Source organism: Megachile rotundata, chromosome 8 (assembly GCF_050947335.1).
Source record: "Megachile rotundata isolate GNS110a chromosome 8, iyMegRotu1, whole genome shotgun sequence".
In the NCBI taxonomy this organism is placed as follows: domain Eukaryota; kingdom Metazoa; phylum Arthropoda; class Insecta; order Hymenoptera; family Megachilidae; genus Megachile; species Megachile rotundata.
Genome location: NC_134990.1, coordinates 5,846,855 through 5,865,920, shown reverse-complemented (window position 1 = coordinate 5,865,920; position 19,066 = coordinate 5,846,855). Strand labels below are relative to the sequence as shown.

At 29.6% G+C, this 19,066-nt stretch overlaps 1 protein-coding gene, 1 long non-coding RNA gene and 2 pseudogenes across 5 annotated transcripts; 3 read left to right on the top strand and 1 right to left on the bottom strand.

Moving 5' to 3' along the window:
- Positions 1 to 161: 161 nt before the first annotated feature.
- LOC143264973 (uncharacterized) lies at positions 162 to 6,514 on the bottom strand. The gene is made up of 4 exons (XR_013038997.1): positions 4,734 to 6,514; positions 3,914 to 4,286; positions 741 to 3,830; positions 162 to 640 (listed from the first exon to the last, which is right to left on the bottom strand). It is a non-coding gene; the product is annotated as an uncharacterized LOC143264973 (long non-coding RNA).
- On the top strand, positions 3,427 to 5,047 carry LOC100882518 (facilitated trehalose transporter Tret1 pseudogene; annotated as a pseudogene). The gene is made up of 2 exons (XR_013038996.1): positions 3,427 to 3,533; positions 3,611 to 5,047. The product of XR_013038996.1 is annotated as a facilitated trehalose transporter Tret1 pseudogene (transcript).
- A 4,412-nt stretch (positions 6,515 to 10,926) lies between the features above and the next one.
- Positions 10,927 to 13,036, top strand: LOC100882739 (facilitated trehalose transporter Tret1 pseudogene; annotated as a pseudogene).
- Positions 13,037 to 14,548: 1,512 nt separating this feature from the next.
- Nmd3 (60S ribosomal export protein NMD3) lies at positions 14,549 to 18,391 on the top strand. 3 transcript variants are annotated; one of them, XM_012288095.2, is made up of 12 exons: positions 14,549 to 14,734; positions 15,202 to 15,320; positions 15,651 to 15,785; positions 15,860 to 16,010; positions 16,071 to 16,205; positions 16,277 to 16,385; positions 16,477 to 16,627; positions 16,713 to 16,855; positions 16,942 to 17,093; positions 17,434 to 17,549; positions 17,623 to 17,808; positions 18,166 to 18,391. In XM_012288095.2, the coding sequence occupies exons 3-12, from the start codon at positions 15,661 to 15,663 to the stop codon at positions 18,359 to 18,361; spliced, it is 1,464 nt and encodes a 487-aa protein (XP_012143485.1). In that variant the 5' UTR covers positions 14,549 to 14,734; positions 15,202 to 15,320; positions 15,651 to 15,660; the 3' UTR covers positions 18,362 to 18,391. The 3 variants fall into 3 exon arrangements, with proteins under 3 accessions (XP_012143485.1, XP_003704484.1, XP_012143486.1); XM_003704436.3 differs by lacking the exon at positions 15,202 to 15,320; XM_012288096.2 differs by lacking the exons at positions 14,549 to 14,734; positions 15,202 to 15,320 and adding an exon at positions 14,894 to 14,912.
- The last annotated feature ends 675 nt before the right edge of the window (positions 18,392 to 19,066 follow it).

Below are 19,066 nucleotides of genomic sequence, written 5' to 3'. Positions count from 1 at the left end.
GTGTTATGTCGGGCTAACAAGCTGTCCATGAAATTTGTCTGCCACGACCCATACATCGATTCGGGAACATAATATTAATAGTATCTCTTACTTTACGTGAGGGTATAAGTGGAAGACAAAAATATTTGTACACTTGAAATATAGAAATAGAAGCTGCAATATTTTCTATATTATTAAGTATATTTAATCATGTATAGCTGTATGTATATTATACATAGCACTTGCAGCAACAAATGACTCAAAACTGAAGGCAATAACATCATGTAGTAACTTGAAATGAATCGAAATGCACGAGACTTCAAGAAATCGTCGGGACAAAAGTATATTCTCCGAAATTATATTACATCAATATGCTTTTTTTTTTTAAATCTAATGGCTGATAGTGATGAATAATTTGAGGTACATTTTATCTATAATTTTAATTAATCTATTTAACACAAATATAAAAGAAGTTAAAGGAAAAATTATTTAAGTTTAAAATTATTTAATACACTATATGCAATATATAATATTATATGAACTATATAAAATGAATAATAATCAATACAATATGCAACGCGTGGAGTATATAATTTCTATAAAACAGGTACAATATATATTAGATGTGTAAATAATATGAAATCTTCAGTCCATGGCTATTCTTCAAAAGGAAAGCACGAACCAGTCAGATGAACATGTAAAAAAACACATAATTAAGTTTAATGTTTAAAGATATTTGTTTTAAATAGTTTGATACTTACCTTTTTCGAATTGTTAGAATCCCTGATCCACCTTGTCAATTATTTTCGTCCTTTATTTGTGGCGGTTCATTTTCTAAAAATATCCTTAACGCGTCTCCCAGCATTAAGGTTGCCCGATTACCATTTGCGTATTTTCTAATAATACTTTGTAGTAAGTCTAAATCTTTCTTTTTTTGTTCTATTAAATTGTAATATTCGCTTTCTGTCGTTTGATCTATTTCTTTTTGATTCCTGTCCGCTTGTTTTGTCATTCTGTTCTTCAAGTTCATCCTCAACAAAATATAAAGTTAAAACTTTAACTCCTTTGCTTGTAAATACACGTTTCCTCAATGAGTTCTGTATAGAATTTGATGAAAAACGTCGCTCACAGGAAGAACGTAAACTTTGGAAAGGAAACTATTGGCTGATCTTTAGGATAAGGGTGAGAGAGCTGCAAAGGTCATTGGCTAATTTTTAGAGTAGATGTTTAGAAAGGGAGTAGTAAACTAGAATGTAGGGGAAAGTGATTTAAACGGGTCCTTGAAAAAATCTTGAGCCCAACGGATATTCTAAAGAGGCCTGTTTAGGTGACATAAAACAGTCGAAGAAGTTCAAACTAGTAGACAATGGAGTAAAGGAGACAAAGAAAGGAACGAATGGTAGAGAAAGTCAGCGTGTTCGTAAGATTTCTAATAAACCCTAAGGGTACCTGTTTGGTTCGACGGAACACAATACGGGTATAATATTTGCCTGAGCTTCGTTTACAGTTTACAGTTTCTTGCTTTTACTGATTTATTATATTTGCAAGAAAATACGTGTTAAAAAAGAGAGTATAATGAATTTCTACCCTCGAGTCTTACAGTTGCTTATTTCGGATCAAAACTAAATTATTTGTATTTGTTGAAATAAACTATTAAAGAAAATTCATGTCCAAAAATGGTAGGTCGTCGCCGATTAATGAGATCATAAAATAATTTGGAAAAACCAAAGGTCGAATATGTAGCTAGCTTTACTACAGTTAAATCTGTTAAAAGTTGACCGTGTTAGGCTCTAACCATCCAAGCTGCAAGTTTTTAGTTAGCTCGACACGAGAGTCGGTACAGGCAGGATAAATTTGGATATACAGGGCGTCCACGTTTAAGTGTAACAGCACGATATTTCATGAACTATTGATAACACGAAAAAGTGTTTATATGGAAATTGCAGAATAAAAGGAGCTCTATGTCTTGGCGCAAATAAAATTGTTTAATGTTATTAATGTAAAAGATATGATGGTGAAGTTTCGTTTTTCAAATGGAACAGTATATTTTTTCTCAAAAAGCATGTTATGTTCTATCCTTGCCTAAAGAATAACATCGCAGCTTGACCGATCACTTTATAGTTTATAGTTTACCGCTAGACCTAACCCCTGATTTTTCTACGCGGTCGCCGTCGTCGCCGTTTGAGAACAAAGGCAAGCCGAATAGTATACCTGATTCGTAACAAGCAACTGACCAGACCCAAGCGAATTGCTTATTACGAATCAATAATTCAATAAATCGCGAATCTATTAGACCAGTCGCGATCCTTCCTTGGCGCGTCATTTGAATTGCCACAAACCGCTGGCACTTCATCTCCATAATGAGCGAAACACCTCTTCTTGATACCACATTGTTTAATGTCAGTTTAGTCGTACTTCTAATAAAATATCGAGCTCAAATTTTAAAAAGTTTCCATATATTTCAGCAATAAGTGTTCCTTTTTTGAAATATGGTTCTTCAGTATTTCTCTTTATCAAATTTAGAAAGTTTCCACATTTTTCAGTAATAAGTATTCCTTTTTTGAAATATGGTCCGATTATTATATTGACGGTAATACCTCACATTAACTGGCCATCGTTGCCGTCGATTAATACCAATAATCAATAATCGTATAATACGTGATTAATAACACATGTTATGTAAATTCACTTGCTCGCAGTTAGCAAAACTTACCTAATAATAAGTTAATAATAAATTGTAAAGTAAATAATATTGATGCAAAGAAATCACTGTTTACATTTGATGCGTCCATTCATATCCGTATATGTATAATTCTAATGTGTATTAATGTATGCAAAATAGTATCTTTATAATTCTATTATCATGTCATGTGCTTTAATCTGCACCAATCGATTGCAAACTGATCCCAGTTATTCATTATAAGAAATTATTTTATCAAAATGCTTATTTATGAATATTACATAATTCGTTCGAATTTATTGGGTATTTATTTACGCAGCAACCGTGAAACTGGATTAAAATTAGGGTAGATATTAGAATATATATATGTAAACAAAGGTAATCATGAGATAAGAAGTGTCTTACAGACAACAGTCAGACGTTCACTTTTGTTATTAATAAGTATGAAATAAACAACCACGACGCTTAAATCTCAATTAATCGTATTTCGGTGGTATCACTGATAAGAAACAGATGCTTCCAATGTTGACGTCCTCCTCAAATGCCCATAAGTATAAATTAGACTTCGACAAAGAAACAGTTCCTTTCAATTTTTCCAGTGTACCTTTCAGTTTTTTATTTAACCGGCACGTGGAAGAACTTGGTGACAAAATATTATTAAACAATAAATTGACTTGCCAATACATTATTAACATATTCATTAATTCTTGTATACTCATAAATATACCCACAGTAATAATGTAATTCTGTGTAACAATCAATAAACAAACAGACGTCACATGGACAAAGGATATTAAAACCAGTTTGCGAAAAATTTATTTCTTAATTCTTCGTATTGAAGAATACAAGTACCATCAGTGCAATATAAACTCAAGTAATTTTAAATAAGATTCAATTAATAAGTAATATAATTTTCCCGACAAAAGTAATTATCTACCGAATTATTTTCAGATATTGAAATAATTTTTGCTAACGATGAAGGAGAAAATCGTTGGAATTTCACAAAAGACATTCGTTGGCAATGAAAATATACCTGCCAAAAAATTGCCTCAATATGTAGCCGGTTTGTCATCAACACTTGGAGGTTTAGCAGTTGGAATGGTATTAAGCTGGACGGCTTCTACTGGTATCGGTGGAAGAGCTCTACAAAATGTATATGGAATAGAAATTTCTGAAATTGAATTTTCATGGATTAGTTCACTGTCTACACTTGGAGGTGCATTTGCATGTATTCCTATTGGAATTCTTACTAACTTCATAGGAAGGAAACTTTCGTTGCTTTTGACAATAATACCCTTTACTGCCGGTTGGTTACTCATCATTTTCGCCAACTCCGTTCTTATGTTTTATTTTGGTAGATTCATTGCTGGCATTAGTGTTGGAGCATTTTGCGTAGTTGCGCCTATGTACACGGCAGAAATAGCAGAAGCTAAGATTCGTGGAAGTCTAGGATCTTATTTTGTATTACTTCTAAATATTGGCATTTTATTGTCCTATGTTCTGGGAAGTGTTGTGGACATACGCGTATTATCTATTCTATCCGCTATTGCACCGTTCATATTTTTTGGAGTATTCGTGTTTATGCCAGAATCACCTATTTATTATGTACAAAAAGGCGACGAAGACTCTGCAAGGAAAAGTTTAATCAAATTACGTGGCAGCCAGTATAATGTTGAGAATGAATTACAAGAGCAACGAGAGGCACTTGAACAACATGCTAAAATGGCAGCGACTTTTTTCGTCGTTCTCAAATCTAGAGCTACCGTAAGAGCTTTTATAATTTCTTGGGGCCTCATGTTTTTTCAACAGCTAAGTGGTATGAACGCTATTGTCTTTTATGTCACCATTATTTTTGAACAAACTGGTAGTGCTCTAAGTCCTAGTACATCTACCATTATTGTAGGTGTAACACAAATAGTATCTGTACTTATAAGCTCACTAACTGTAGATCACTTAGGTAGGAAGATGTTGTTAATAGGATCTGCAATATTCATGTGCCTATCAACTTTTGCTCTCGGTTTATATTTCTTTCTCTCACATGATGGCCATGATGTTAGCGCAATTGAATGGTTACCTTTATTATCTGTATGTGTCTTTATTGTTGCATTCAGCCTCGGTTTCGGACCTGTTCCATGGATGATGCTTGGTGAAATTTTTGCACCAGTAGTAAAAGGTGTGGCTGTAAGCAGTGCCGCCCTTCTGAACTGGTTGTTAGCTTTCTTTGTAACTAAATTTTATAATGATTTAGTAATAGCTATTGGTATTGGTCCTACATTTTGGTTGTTTTCTTTAATGAGTGGTATAGGAATTTTCTTCGTAATTATCCTAGTTCCTGAAACAAAAGGAATGTCCTTAGTAAATATTCAAAGGGATCTGGCAAATTCATGATTTTGTTACTTTAAACTTTGCGTATGATACGGGTTTAATAACGTTTTAAGTTAAGTAAATGTACATATGTAAATGGGGTGAATGAAAATGTTTTATACAATAATTAATTTATGATGCATGTGTGAACGTAAAATGCTGTAGCTAATAATTATATGGATTCTGAGGTAACTTAATAATTGTATAGAATCTAACTGAATAATTGTAGAACAAAAGAAATGCAGTGATATCATGCACACTTGATAAAACATTGTAATATTTTGTGATATATGTATATATAAAATCAATTATGTAATTGTAACATTGAGTAAAAATGTACGTCGTGGTGTTTGTAATTTTTTTCTTATTAAAATTATTCGGAAAGTACCAAAAACGTCGTAACGTTCAAATTTCTAGATTCCCAAGTTCCAAAATGTTAAGAGTGAAACGTTCAAATTATTTCAATATTGTCGGTCATTTTTTGTAATTCTAAGCTGTTAACTTCTTGATGTCGAATGTCGAGAAATTTTCCGCAATTCATGAATTCTTGGTATTGACACAAGATTCCTGAGATTTTTATGAAATAATAACTTCATAAATAAATGTATTAGAAGTAGCGGATCACAGTCAACACGAATTAGGTTTTTCCTAGTTCATTAAACCGTTACGCTCATTAATCAACTTGGGAAATTCCAGAATGTTGTTCTCCTCACATGTGAAGACTAACATACCACGGTGTTTATATGCAAACTACTTTTTGTATTCCATCTTCATCCTCATCGACGATAGACCAGCAAATGCACGTGGAAGAATTTTGAATATTCATTAAAAAGAGAATAGTATCACCGATTTCCATAATTTTTAAACATCTTGTAGGAATAAATATTTTAAACAATTTTACTTTATACATATTAGCACTATTCGGTCATAATTTCTGGAATATTTGCAAAAAACTTTCGGTACTACAGGAAGTGTTCTAGTCATGAACAACGTTGTCAGCCGGTTATTGTTATCATAATCGGTCCCAAAATACTTTCCATAAAACTGCTCAGAATATTCCATCTATTACAATCATATTGAGATTAATATTATCAGTTTTGATAACGAGAGAGATTAAGAACTCTTAACAAATTCGTACGAAAGGAATCATTTTCCGCAAACCGTACTTTGGCGCAAACATATCAATAGCGGAAGCTTGATAAGTTCCACGAATAAATTTTGTTTTCAAAAATAATCGTTTATATAAATTGTTATGTACATAATATGTAGTGTTGTATCGAGTTTGTGATAAATAGATATTGTGCGAAGTTCATAATTATTTACAATGAGTTCGATTCAGTAGTAACAATTTTTTTCAATAATTTGTTAGTATTTGTTTATTGTTGTCGAGAATTGCAAGTCCCAAAGTGATCATGATAAACTCTATTGTAATTTAATTTTGTAGCATGTAACTGTATTTACATTTTTTAACGTGTGATTGTAATTCAATTTTGCAACATGTAACTATAATTAAATTTTGTATTATGTAACTATAATTAAATTTTGTATTATGTAACTATAATTAAATTTTGTAACATTTGATTGTAATTAAATTTTCTACCTTGTAACGGCGTTTAAATTTTGCAACATGTGACTATATTTAAATTTTTTAATACGTAACAGTATTTAAATTTTGTAACGTGTGACTGTCATTATTAAATTTTGCAACATGTAACTATAATTAAATTTTGTATCATGTAACTGTATCTAAATTTCATAACGTGTGACTATATTTAAATTTTTTAATACATAACGGTATTTCAATTTTATAATATGTAACTATTATATAATTCAATTTTGTACTATGTAACTGTATCTAAATTTTTTAACGTGTGACTGTAATTGAATTCTGCAACATATAACTATAATTAAATTTTACAACATGTATTTATAATTAAATTTTGCATCGTGTAACTGTATCTAAATTTTTTAACGTGTGACTGTAATTGAATTCTGCAACATATAACTATAATTAAATTTTACAACATGTATTTATAATTAAATTTTGCATCGTGTAACTGTATCTAAATTTTTTAACGTGTGACTGTAATTAAATTCTGCAACATATAACTATAATTAAATTTTGCAACACGTAACTGTTATTAAATTTGTCAACATGTATCTAAAATTAAATTTTGTGTTATATAACAGTCATTAAGTTTGTCAACAAGTATCTAAAATTAAATTTAGTGTCATGTAACCGTATCAAAATTTTGTAACATGTGGCTGCAATTAAATTCTGCAACATATAATTGCGAAAATTCATTGTAATTGTAAAATTCATTAGATTGTGCGAGATCTAAGGAAGGAAAATATGAGGCTTGTGTCACAAATAATTCGGAAAGCACACTTGGTTCCTTCTTTTCAGCAGAATGGTTGCTTCGAGCGATACATCAATGAGTCCATCTTCATCCTAAAAAATAGTGGAAAATTAAAAGACTTGTCTATTCTATATATAAATAGTTTGTTTCTCTCAGAATCATAAAAAACTATTCACCATGAAAAGAGTCATGTTCAAAAATGTTAAATTACTCCGATACTGTATCAAAACCATAGATACCTAATAGATAATATATATTATATATATAATATACTAGATAAAAAACTAAATAATAGACTAGATAATATTAACAAGTATTTTATCAGATTCGTACGTAAATGACGATAGGTTCATTATTACGTAAAACTTTTAGAGTGACGTCTGTTGTACAAGTAAGCACATTATTTCATGAGTACTACATGTTTGTAGAGTACATAATAATCTTCGAAGGATACCTAACACTTTTTGTCAAGTGTTTAACTTTTTTTCAGTATTTCTCTCTATCAAATTTAAGTGCTCCATTAAGACAGTAAAACTATTAATATGTAATAGCTATTATTACAATAAATTTCATATAAAATAAGAATAATAATGTAGAAAAATATTCTCACCATTATCAAACATCATCTGCTAAACTATTAAGAATTAAATATGACTGACGTCTATTTATAAAAATAAGGTGAAGTAGGGTAAGCTCGTAAGCGGGCAAATGCGTATACAGGCTACTTTTATTACAATATGAGCGAAATTTCTCCATTTAGTATGTTTATTTCCTTTTTTGTTTTACTATATCCCCTTTTATATTTCAGCTAAGAGTACTTGTTTGCAGTATAGAGTACTTGCATAATGCAATAAAAAGCATTTTATAGCAGATTTGTTAACAATTCTGCTCTTGCCCCATTGCACATGAAATGAAGTTACAAAGTATTTTAACTTCAAGTTACGTTCTTACCCCATTTTTGGGGAAAGTGCAGACTAGTTGACATTTTAAACGATATCCTATCAAAATGAAAATGTACAAGGAAAATGAAGGTCCTAGTTAATAATAATTAAATAGTAGTAATTGTGCAAAGTGTTCGATATCGACAGCGTTTAGTATTTACATAGCAGACTGAAATTACTTATGTTTAAACACCAACTTTACAAAAACCAATCTGCACTTACCCCACTTCACCTTAATAAATTTATAGTGTACACGCAGTGTATCAAATAAAGAGGCAAATCTGCATTCACCTGACACACGGTAAATGTTAATATCAATCTTGTTTGTTATTATTTGGATTATTCTTATCGAATTAAATAATATTTATCTAATACATAAAATATGTCAAATCTGTCGTGTTTAAAGTTCGTTACTTACAATCTTATCGAAACTTATCGGATTATATCATATGTAATGGCTAATTAGTACTGTATTATAGCATTATTGGATTGTTTTAAATTACTTTCTGTGTGCAGATATTACAACGATAACCATGTAATACACTTCATGCACTTTCAGTGAATGTAAAGAAGAAAATTAGCAGTGTAAGTATTTGAGACGATTGATTTTTATGAAGATAGCTGAACACGAATTATAAAATTTAAGATATTAAATTTATCTGGGGGTTTGTTTATGCCATTGTATACACAGAGAAGGATAAATGTTAATAAAGAAGGAGCATCTGGTGTAAAAGGATGTCAAGGAGTAAGCGGACGACTAAAAAATATTTCTGAAACCGAAAAATTCAGACGAAATTATTTCTATTATTTCAAAATTATTATTTTTATTATAATATTCACAAGATTTTTAAATTTACTAATAACGATGGTAATTTTTGTTAACTGGGGTGAGTTATGTTAGTAGAAAATAAATATCAGTACCCCTGTATTATGGCAGTCTGTTAAACTAATTTTTAGTTTTACTGACGAGGCAATAAAACAGCGCGTAACGATACCGACACACAAAAGATTACTGTACTTATTTTTAAATTCCGGCCGAAACTTCGGAAAACGTCATGCTCCATTCTTAACCAAATTTTGTAAATAAACTCCTATTTGTAACAGGAAATATCTATGAGAATGGTTTTTACGATTTGAAAGAAAATTTTTTGCCATACTTATGTCATTCCCTGTGTCATCGACGAGTTACAGTATAGTTGCGAATTGTTCTGAACACATAACGCATCTTCGGGCCCACGGAATATATTGCAAACACCATAAAATGAATATTAATAAATATATAATATATTAATCAATAAAATCAATATTAATTGAATTTTTTACGAAAATGGAACAGGTGGCGCCATCTCTCCGGCGAACAGGGTGAACTACACACTTTTGAAACTGTAGTTTAATTAGTTCCCACCGTCCTCCGCTAGATGGCGGTGCGTAAGACAAATGTGGCGTTCAGAGGAGGACTCAATTTTACCGACTTGTATTAAGCGTGGTATAACTACTCGTTTTCTTAATATAAAGGAAATACTCTCTGAGTAGGTTTGATGTAGTTTTTGCTAGAAGCAGCAATACTGAATGTTGTTAATGTATTTACTGTTAACATGAAATTGCTATTTGCAATATATTCCGTAGGTCCGAAGATGCGGATTTTGTGTTCGAAACAGTTCGCACACTTTATTATATCTCGTCGGTAATATAGAATATATAAATTTTTATCCGTATTCTTTATCAAGGTATTAAAAGAAGCGAATCCCTCCTTGTTCCACCACTTTGACCAAATGTTGTTTCAATAAAATGGCGGGAATGCATTATGTACCACCTAGCGGCTAAAAAAGAAATGAGGTATTTAGTTCAATTTTAAATACTCTCCAATGTTCGAATTCCATACAGAAGATAAGATAGAGCCTTATTAATACAATAAGATACTTCTTCCAGATTTATAAACGTATCGCACTCTGATGTAATTTAACCATGACCTAGAAATTACTTTATTAGAAAATATTCAACAAATATTCACCAATGTTAAAAAATATCACCAATATTCACATAGGTGGTTCATTCATAAATTCTTTATGCAACAATTGTTATGTCAACTTAAAATTATGATGTATCTATACCAAATAAACAAACCAAATCAAGAGATAGTATACAGATACAGCAGATTAGGACCAAATGATTTCAAGGAACTGAATTTGTCAAGTGCTCATCAGAGATAGATGTTTCAAAATCCAATCGGTCCTCAGTAAGAAAACAGTTTTATTCAACGTTTCAAGAAGTTATTCACGTTTTTATATTAGCAGCAAAGTGCGTAACAAAACGTAACGACAAAGTACTGTGATGAAATTACGTTAATAAAATATTTGCCTACTTTTATGCAATATAATCGACGGACAAATGGATATCACACAACAGAAAAATATCAAAGAGAGAGTACTTAAAATTTGTTTATCTTAAAAAATGTGATTATCAGATTTAACGTTAATTTCATTATAAATTTAAACGATTTTGTTCCAATTTAATTATTAACGAATGTGTCTTTTTCTAAAATAAAATTATTGTTCACTAAATTATTTTTAGGTACTTATACAAATAACTTTTAACATCAAAGATGCACGAGAAAGGTGTTACAAAATCACAACATATGTTAGTACCTAATGTAAGAAATGAAGATATACCTGCCAAAAAATTGCCACAACATATTGCCAGTTTTTCATCATGTCTTGGAGCATTAGTAGCTGGTCTGATACTAGGATGGACCTCCTCTGCTGGTATTGATGGAAAGTCACTAGAATCTGTATACAATATAGAAATATCTCCAACTGACTTTTCATGGATTAGTTCAATAGCTACACTTGGAGCAGCAGTGATGTGCATTCCTACCGGAATCCTCTGTGATAATGTGGGGAGAAAAAATACAATACTTGCAATGATAGTACCCCTTACTATATGCTGGCTGTTTATCATTTTTGCCAACTCAGTACTTATGTTTTATGTCGGTAGATTCATGGGTGGTATTAGTGTTGGAGCTTTTTGTGTAGCCTTACCTATATACACCACAGAAATAGCCGAGGATAAGATTCGTGGAAGTTTAGGATCTTATTTTCAGTTACTCTTTGCTGTAGGCATTTTATTATCTTATATAATTGGAAGTTTTGTCAACATGTATACATTATCTATTATATCTGCTATTACGCCGTTTATATTTTTTGGAACTTTCATATTCATGCCAGAATCGCCTATACATTATTTGCAAAAAGGCGACGAAGATTCCGCGAGAAAAAGTTTAATTAAATTACGCGGCGATAAATACAATGTAGAGGGCGAATTGCGAAAGCAACGGAAAATACTAGAAGAAAATGCTAAGATCAAAAAATCGTTTTTCGTTTCGATAAAATCGAAGGCTACTATAAAAGGTTTCATAATTTCTTATGGCCTCATGTTTTTTCTACAATTCTGCGGTATAAATGCGATTATCTTTTACGTTGGCATTATTCTCAAAGAAACTGGGAGTACTTTAAACGCCAGTAATTCAAGTATTATTGTAGGTGTAATGCAAGTAGTAACTGTCGTTGCAAGTGCGTTGGTGGTAGATCGTGTAGGTAAAAGAATATTGTTGCTCTTGTCTGCAGTATTCATGTGCCTATCAACTGCTGCTCTTGGAGTATATTTCTATCTTGTAGAAAACGGGAAGGATGTTGATGCAATTAATTGGTTACCTTTGGCATCAGTATGCGTCTTTATTATCGCGTATAACGTCGGTTTTGGCCCTATCGCGTGGGTGATGCTGGGTGAACTTTTCGTACCAGAGGTAAAAGGTGTAGCTGCAAGTAGTGCCGCTGTTTTAAGCTGGTTATTTGCTTTTATTATAACTAAATGTTACGACGATGTAAAAGAAGCCATTCATACGGGACCTACATATTGGATACTTTCTGCAATAAGTGCTGTTGGAACTTTGTTTGTATACTTCGTAGTTCCCGAGACTAAAGGCAAATCTTCGATAGAAATCCAGCGAGAATTGAATAGCTCGTGAACATTGATATTTTTGAATTTTAAGTTTGCGAGAGTAATTGTATGTGTGGTATTCAAATCATTTTGAGGCATAGAAGAGTGTACATTTCATAAATTCAAGCCGCGATAATACTGTATAAAACTACTTATGACACTGTATAACATTCCTTTGTATATCATAAATGTACTTTGTATATCACAAGAAATCTCGCCGGACAGCACACAAATAAAAGCGTTAGATTGCACAGAGTAATATTCTATACTTTTATATGAAGCATGTAAGTAAATGTGGCTGTTTTCATTAATTAAACACGCACTCCTTATATAAAACTTTTTGTCTAGCACGCACAAAACAGCATCACAAAGAAAAATAATATCACTTTGTCATTAAATTAATATATTATATTAATATTAATAGCCATTAAATTAGTTTATGTAAGTCACATTTAAACGTTTACTACTTCAGAATAAGTACTACTTTTTAAACAATGGATATTTAAACGATGAAAATAAAAAGCTAGTTTATGTAATTCGAGTTTAAGTAAAAAGTTACAGGACCAATTTTAATGTAACTGAACATGTAATCACAAACAGGTAGTAATCCTAGCCGCCGTAATCTTTTTATTTGATTTCTATATCGCAAACTATTGGGTTAAGTAACTAAAAGATAAAAAGTTATCAAGAATAACGCATAATGTGAGATACATCCGAAGAAACACTTGACAAATTGGATGAATTTTTCATTTTCATAAGATTTTTTATGTGAATGTATACGTAAGATTTCACAAAATATTTTTTAATTAAAATTAATTTAATTTGATTTTTAAAGTATAATAATAGTCGCAGTTTTTTGTTGTAAAAATTCCTTATGTAAAAGACGACATTCTTTTATGTTTTATTTAGAATACAACAAAGATAAAATATAAAACATGTAACAATATTTAATCATTCAATTTACATATGCATGGGAAAAATGAGTGTTTGAAGTTTGAAGAAATAAATGTAAAAGATGTAATCATTCAACAATATATTATGAAATTGCTGAAAGTTTTTAATTTTTCAATGTCGAAATAAAGAAATAATTTAATTGTTAAATTAAATTTAACAATTTAATAAACAATTCGTTCCTTAAAATTGAAGTATATTTTTCAGAAAATTATAAGATCGGCTTCGTATTCATCTACATGCTTATACAAAGAATATTTAAAAAAAAAAAGAAAATATTAGGAAATATTATTTTTTTACCTCAAATTTATATCGCATTTAAATGTTAAAATGACTACGTGATTGAAAAATGTTTTGACATACTGACCGAAACCGGATATGAACTCGAGTGGCGGTAAATTCAAATCTACTAACAACTAGATTACCTTCCTTTTCTAATCAAATAATCACTCACTGTCTTTCTTGTGGTTTTGTTTAATTTGACGACGATTATTCAAAAACATCCTCAGAATTTCCAATTACACCTTGAAGAATCACTCCTAGTACTTATTAAGGCAAAACTTCGTTATTTATTCAAATCCCCAAAAAGTGTTGGACATAACACTGAAAGTGAACTTCGATAAAAGAACAAAAAGAAACACAGTTATAGTTCTGTATGCGTTTGTGGAAACATGCAACTTTTGATTGAAAAGTTGTTGTCTGCAGTTAATGATTTACGAGTTACTTCAAGTTATTATATTACATAACTAATCTCGTATAAATTTTAATCTTTTGTTTCATCATAAGTCAATAATTGGCGAAAAAAATGATATTGTACAGTCCACTACTATGGTTAGTTGAAAAAACATACTCGTTTTGCACAACTCAACTGATTTCAATAAACTCGTCTACACTTATGCTATAGTTATGCTACTATCAATTTTTTACTCGGCAGTCATATACACAAGAGGATACAAATAAATGATTACAGGAAAAATTTATGATACATGAAACATAGAAATCAAAAAAATCACTGGGTATATACGTTCAATTTCATAAATATCGCTAACGCGTATGTACATCGCCAAACGTCTTTCGAAAATTGTTTACCGACGAATATGTTTTCTTTGTAAATAGTCCATAGATTAAATTGATTTTAAACCAATTTAAAAACATTTTTAAACTTGGCTACTATTATTATTTACAAATAATTTATATCGAATAATATACTGTTTACCGACAAAATACAATATCGCATTTTATAGTTTGCTGGCGTACGTTTTCAGTCTGAAGTTGGTAATATGCAGTACAGGTGGTACATAGATTACACGTGGTTAAAATAAAGTAGTTTAAATAATCATTTATCGTATAATTTTATATATTCTGTTCCAGTGCAGTTAACTAAAATATTTATAAAACTGTATATAAGACTAATTACAAATAATGGAAACGTTAAAAGAACCTATTGACCAACAAGCAATGATGTACGTGAACATAACCTTAAATATTTCACAATTTAAAGTAACATTTTTTAATTTCTGGTTAATTTTACAACTTCTAATTGTCATAAGTGTAAAAGACATTAAAGTGTAGAAGAGAGTAGAGAAATAGTGCACACTTGGACAAAAATTATTTTGATGTGAAACATATAAGTTTAAAATTGTAACTGAAGATGGATTAATCATTTTACTTTAAACATGTCAAATAACATTTCAAAAATACAAAAATGCATTCACACATTTTGTAAAAACATTCAAACATTTATTTATACAGGATTTTCCAAATTAAAATGAACTAATGAATAAGTTGGAAATATTAATTGAAGAAATATGGTTTGATAGTTTAATCTTTGACATTACAACTTGTGAAATGAACATTTTAATTTAAACAAAAGTCATTGTATAATTTGGACGAATATTCATTCTAATATTATATCTTTTAACCTTTTTAGTTTTACCACATATGCAACATACATATTTTGTACGATTCTGTGGTTATTTTGAGACAAATACCATTTGTTAAAGATGATGCATGTTACCACTACTTCTTTAAGTTATGAATAATATAAAAGTAATTTGCAGAAAAAATTATTTATTTAAGTATCAAAAGATACCCATTAAAATATGTAGGAAACAATACATTAACAAAAAATAAATGATTCAAAACAATGAAATATTATTAATTATTGATTTATATATGAAATATTAATTATGTTCCTCAATTTATCGAAAGGTGTACAAGATCGTCTATTATGTATCATTATTTCATTCTTCTTTACTATTTACAAATTTTTTTTTAAATTTTGATTGCACTATTCCTTTATTGCTGTTTCTACTAATTATATAATATTAATAATATCTTACATAATTAAAATTATATGTAATGTAATTATGTTTATAGATTATGCTGTATGTGTGGTATTAGTATAGAACCTAATCCAGCAAACACATGTGTAGCATGTTTACGAACACAAATCGATATTACAGAAAATGTTCCAAAACAAGCAACTATTCATTTTTGTAAGGGATGCGAAAGGTAACATGCATTACAGTTAATTTTTTTAGCAAAGTTTTTCTTGATTTATCTTAACTGTTAAAATTTTGATTTAGATACTTGCAACCACCCTCAGAATGGATTCATGCAGCTTTAGAATCTAGGGAGTTGTTAACATTATGCTTAAAAAAATTAAAGAGTTTGAATCGTTTAAAATTAATTGATGCTGGATTTGTATGGACAGAACCTCATTCTATGAGATTGAAGGTATAATCTTACCTGATTGCATTGTGAAGAAATAATTTAATTTCCATGTTTTATTTTTAGGTAAAACTAACAGTGCAAGCTGAAGTAATGAATGGTGCAGTTTTACAACAAGTATTTATTGTTGAATATACAGTAAATCATCAGATGTGTGACGATTGTCACAGAACTGAAGCAAAAGATTATTGGCGTGCTTTGGTGAGTTTCATAAAATTATAAGATTCTTCATTAATGAGTTATATTTTTATAGTACAATTTATTTATGATAGGTTCAAGTTCGACAACGAGCAACAAATAAAAAAACATTTTATTATCTAGAACAGTTGATTTTAAAATATAAAGCACATGAACAAACTTTAGGAATAAAACCTATTCATGGTAATTAATTTTTTAAGTTGATTAAAAATATTAAAAAATAGAATTTAAATTAAAATCAATAGATTTTTAAAGGAGTTATTAATTGTTATAGAGGGGTTAGATTTCTTCTTCGCAAATGAAGCAGCTGCACGAAAAATGGTTGATTTCCTTTCAAGTGTAATACCTTGTCGTTATGATCATTCAAAAAAGCTAATATCACATGATATTCATAGCAATATATACAATTACAAATTTACATACAGGTAACAATTTACATGATATAATTTTATTTTGTGTACAATTAAAAGTTGCTTCCTTTTTTATTATACATTTGTAATATTTTCGTAGTGTAGAGATTGTTCCAATATCAAGAGACAGTGTAGTATGTCTTTCAAAGAAATTAAGTCATCAACTTGGAGGAATAAATTCTATTTGCTTAGTATACAAAGTTTCAAACTCTATACACTTAATTGATGTGTCTACAGGACAAAGTATGTGTAATTTAAAATATTTTTATTTTATTTAAATTCAGTTCTCAAATAAAGATTTTGTTTATAAAAAAGTATTATTAATTCAGTTGCAGAAATAAATGCTACTCTTTATTGGAGACACCCTTTTAATAGTATTTGTAATCCAAAACAGTTAATAGAATACATAGTCATGGATATCGAACCAATAAAATTTAAGGACAGAAAATTCTTCCCAGGACAGGGGAGCATTTCCAGTAAGGTAAATAACATTAAGTTATTCTAATATATGTTTATGAAGTGTATTAATTGTTCAGAATAAGAAAATTTTAATAGTACTATTAAAAAATTCTTTTTTTTTAAAGTAATAAGTAATTCAAAAAATTTATTATAATTTTGTAAATAATATTCAATAGAGAGTATTTTTACCGTAATTCAGGATATTTCTTAATTAAGCCTATTAATAATAATATCACCAAGTAATAGAAAGTAAATTAATATTTAAAGAAAACGGGAGTAGAAATTTAATAGGTATAATTCGCAAAATATTGTTTGTAATAGGAGTGAAATATATAATTTATACTTTTTCTTTATTATTGCAGCACATTATTGCGGATGTATGGTTGGTTAGAAGTTGTGATTTAGGAATAAGTGATAATTCAATCCATACGCGTACTCATCTTGGTCACATATTAAAGCCTGGAGACACTGTTTTAGGGTAAATAAATTAATGATATTAAAAAAAATAAAACAACATAATTCACAAATTAAGAAGCGATTTTTCGTTTTAGATATGCTCTCGGTGAAAGTAACATTAACGATGAAAATTTCGAGTTATTAAATAAAGATTTAGTACCAGATATAATTTTAACAAAGAAGAGTTACTTGCAAGACAAAGCCGCACGTCGCAGAATGAGAATTTGGAAATTGAAACATATGGTACAACAAGATGATAATAGCATGATGACGGATAATAAGTAAGTAAAATTTTTATTCTAATATGTTCTATATACTGCATCCTACCATATGTACACATAATTTACTAAATGTTTTAAACATCAGAATAAATAATTTAACGGATATATTAAAATATAAATACTTAGATCATTCGTAGAGCCGTTTGAATATTTTAATTTGATTTCAGCTTTATTAATATCATTTTATTACAAAATTTTTTAAATTTATTAAACATAAAACTATTAACAAATAGTAAATTATTTTCTTTCATTAATCTTCTTAATAATTATGTAAAAATATCAGTAAATGATGTTTCTATTGATTTTAAATTATTGTTAATTACGTGATTGTTTATCTATATCTTTCTTTCGTTTCAGTGACTACTACGAATTTTTGGAAGATATTGAGGAAGATCCAGAAATGAGGCAAAACATAAACATTTTTAGAGATAAGAAGAAAGTAATTCCGGTGGATACTAATGAGTTGCCTGATCTTAGCTGTCCACAAATTACTCTTGAAGAGATGCTTGATGATCTAGCGATTGATGATGTTGAAATACCACATGTTTTGTAATTACTATTTTGAATAAAAATATGAAAATTGCATTTAATCTTATTATTCACATACATAAATTTATAATTTAATTATTGTATAATTTAATCCTTCAAGTCTATTTGTATAGTTGTAAAGATTTATTCGCTTCACATACTTATGTTTTTAATACGGGCAATTAATTGCCACAGTCAAATAAGGAAAATAAACGTATTTTTCTGAGTTCCTAGAACTCGGCCTAGAGCTCATAACCTTCGCTGCAATTTCCGGTTCCAAGTATCTGCGGAAGGTCTCGAAATCTATCTCCGTGGTTGCGAGGATTTCACCGCATATGAAGTTCAAACAAATGAGCAAACTAATTGTTGATTTCCCACAACACTATCGACATTTTCCTACTGAAAGTGCATATTCAGCAAGGAAAATTGAAGAATTTTTTACTGACAATTCTTCCAAGAACAAATGACTTGTTGCGTGACAATATAATACACGGCTAGATGTACAATGATAGAACTCAAAGTACAGTTCACTTTCATTATATTACTACATATGGAATTATAATACTTGGCAATATAGGACAAATTTTTCAAATTAATACGAAACAACATTTGAAATTAATTTCAACAATATTTCCTTTGTTCTTACTATTTTCAAAGAAAGCATGTGATGACTTGTTTACTCTTTCTGCAATAAATAAAAGAACAGTTTCTTCATTAAACAAGTTCGATA

What these genes read in the sequence shown, in the direction of transcription:
- Nmd3 (XM_003704436.3), top strand. Translation starts at nt 14,694, where the DNA reads ATGGAAACGTTAAAAGAACCTATTGACCAACAAGCAATGAT. An exon ending in CCTGGAGACACTGTTTTAGG is followed by an intron (nt 17,550 to 17,622) that starts GTAAATAAATTA and finishes TTTTCGTTTTAG; the next exon opens with ATATGCTCTCGGTGAAAGTA. An exon ending in AGCATGATGACGGATAATAA is followed by an intron (nt 17,809 to 18,165) that starts GTAAGTAAAATT and finishes CTTTCGTTTCAG; the next exon opens with TGACTACTACGAATTTTTGG.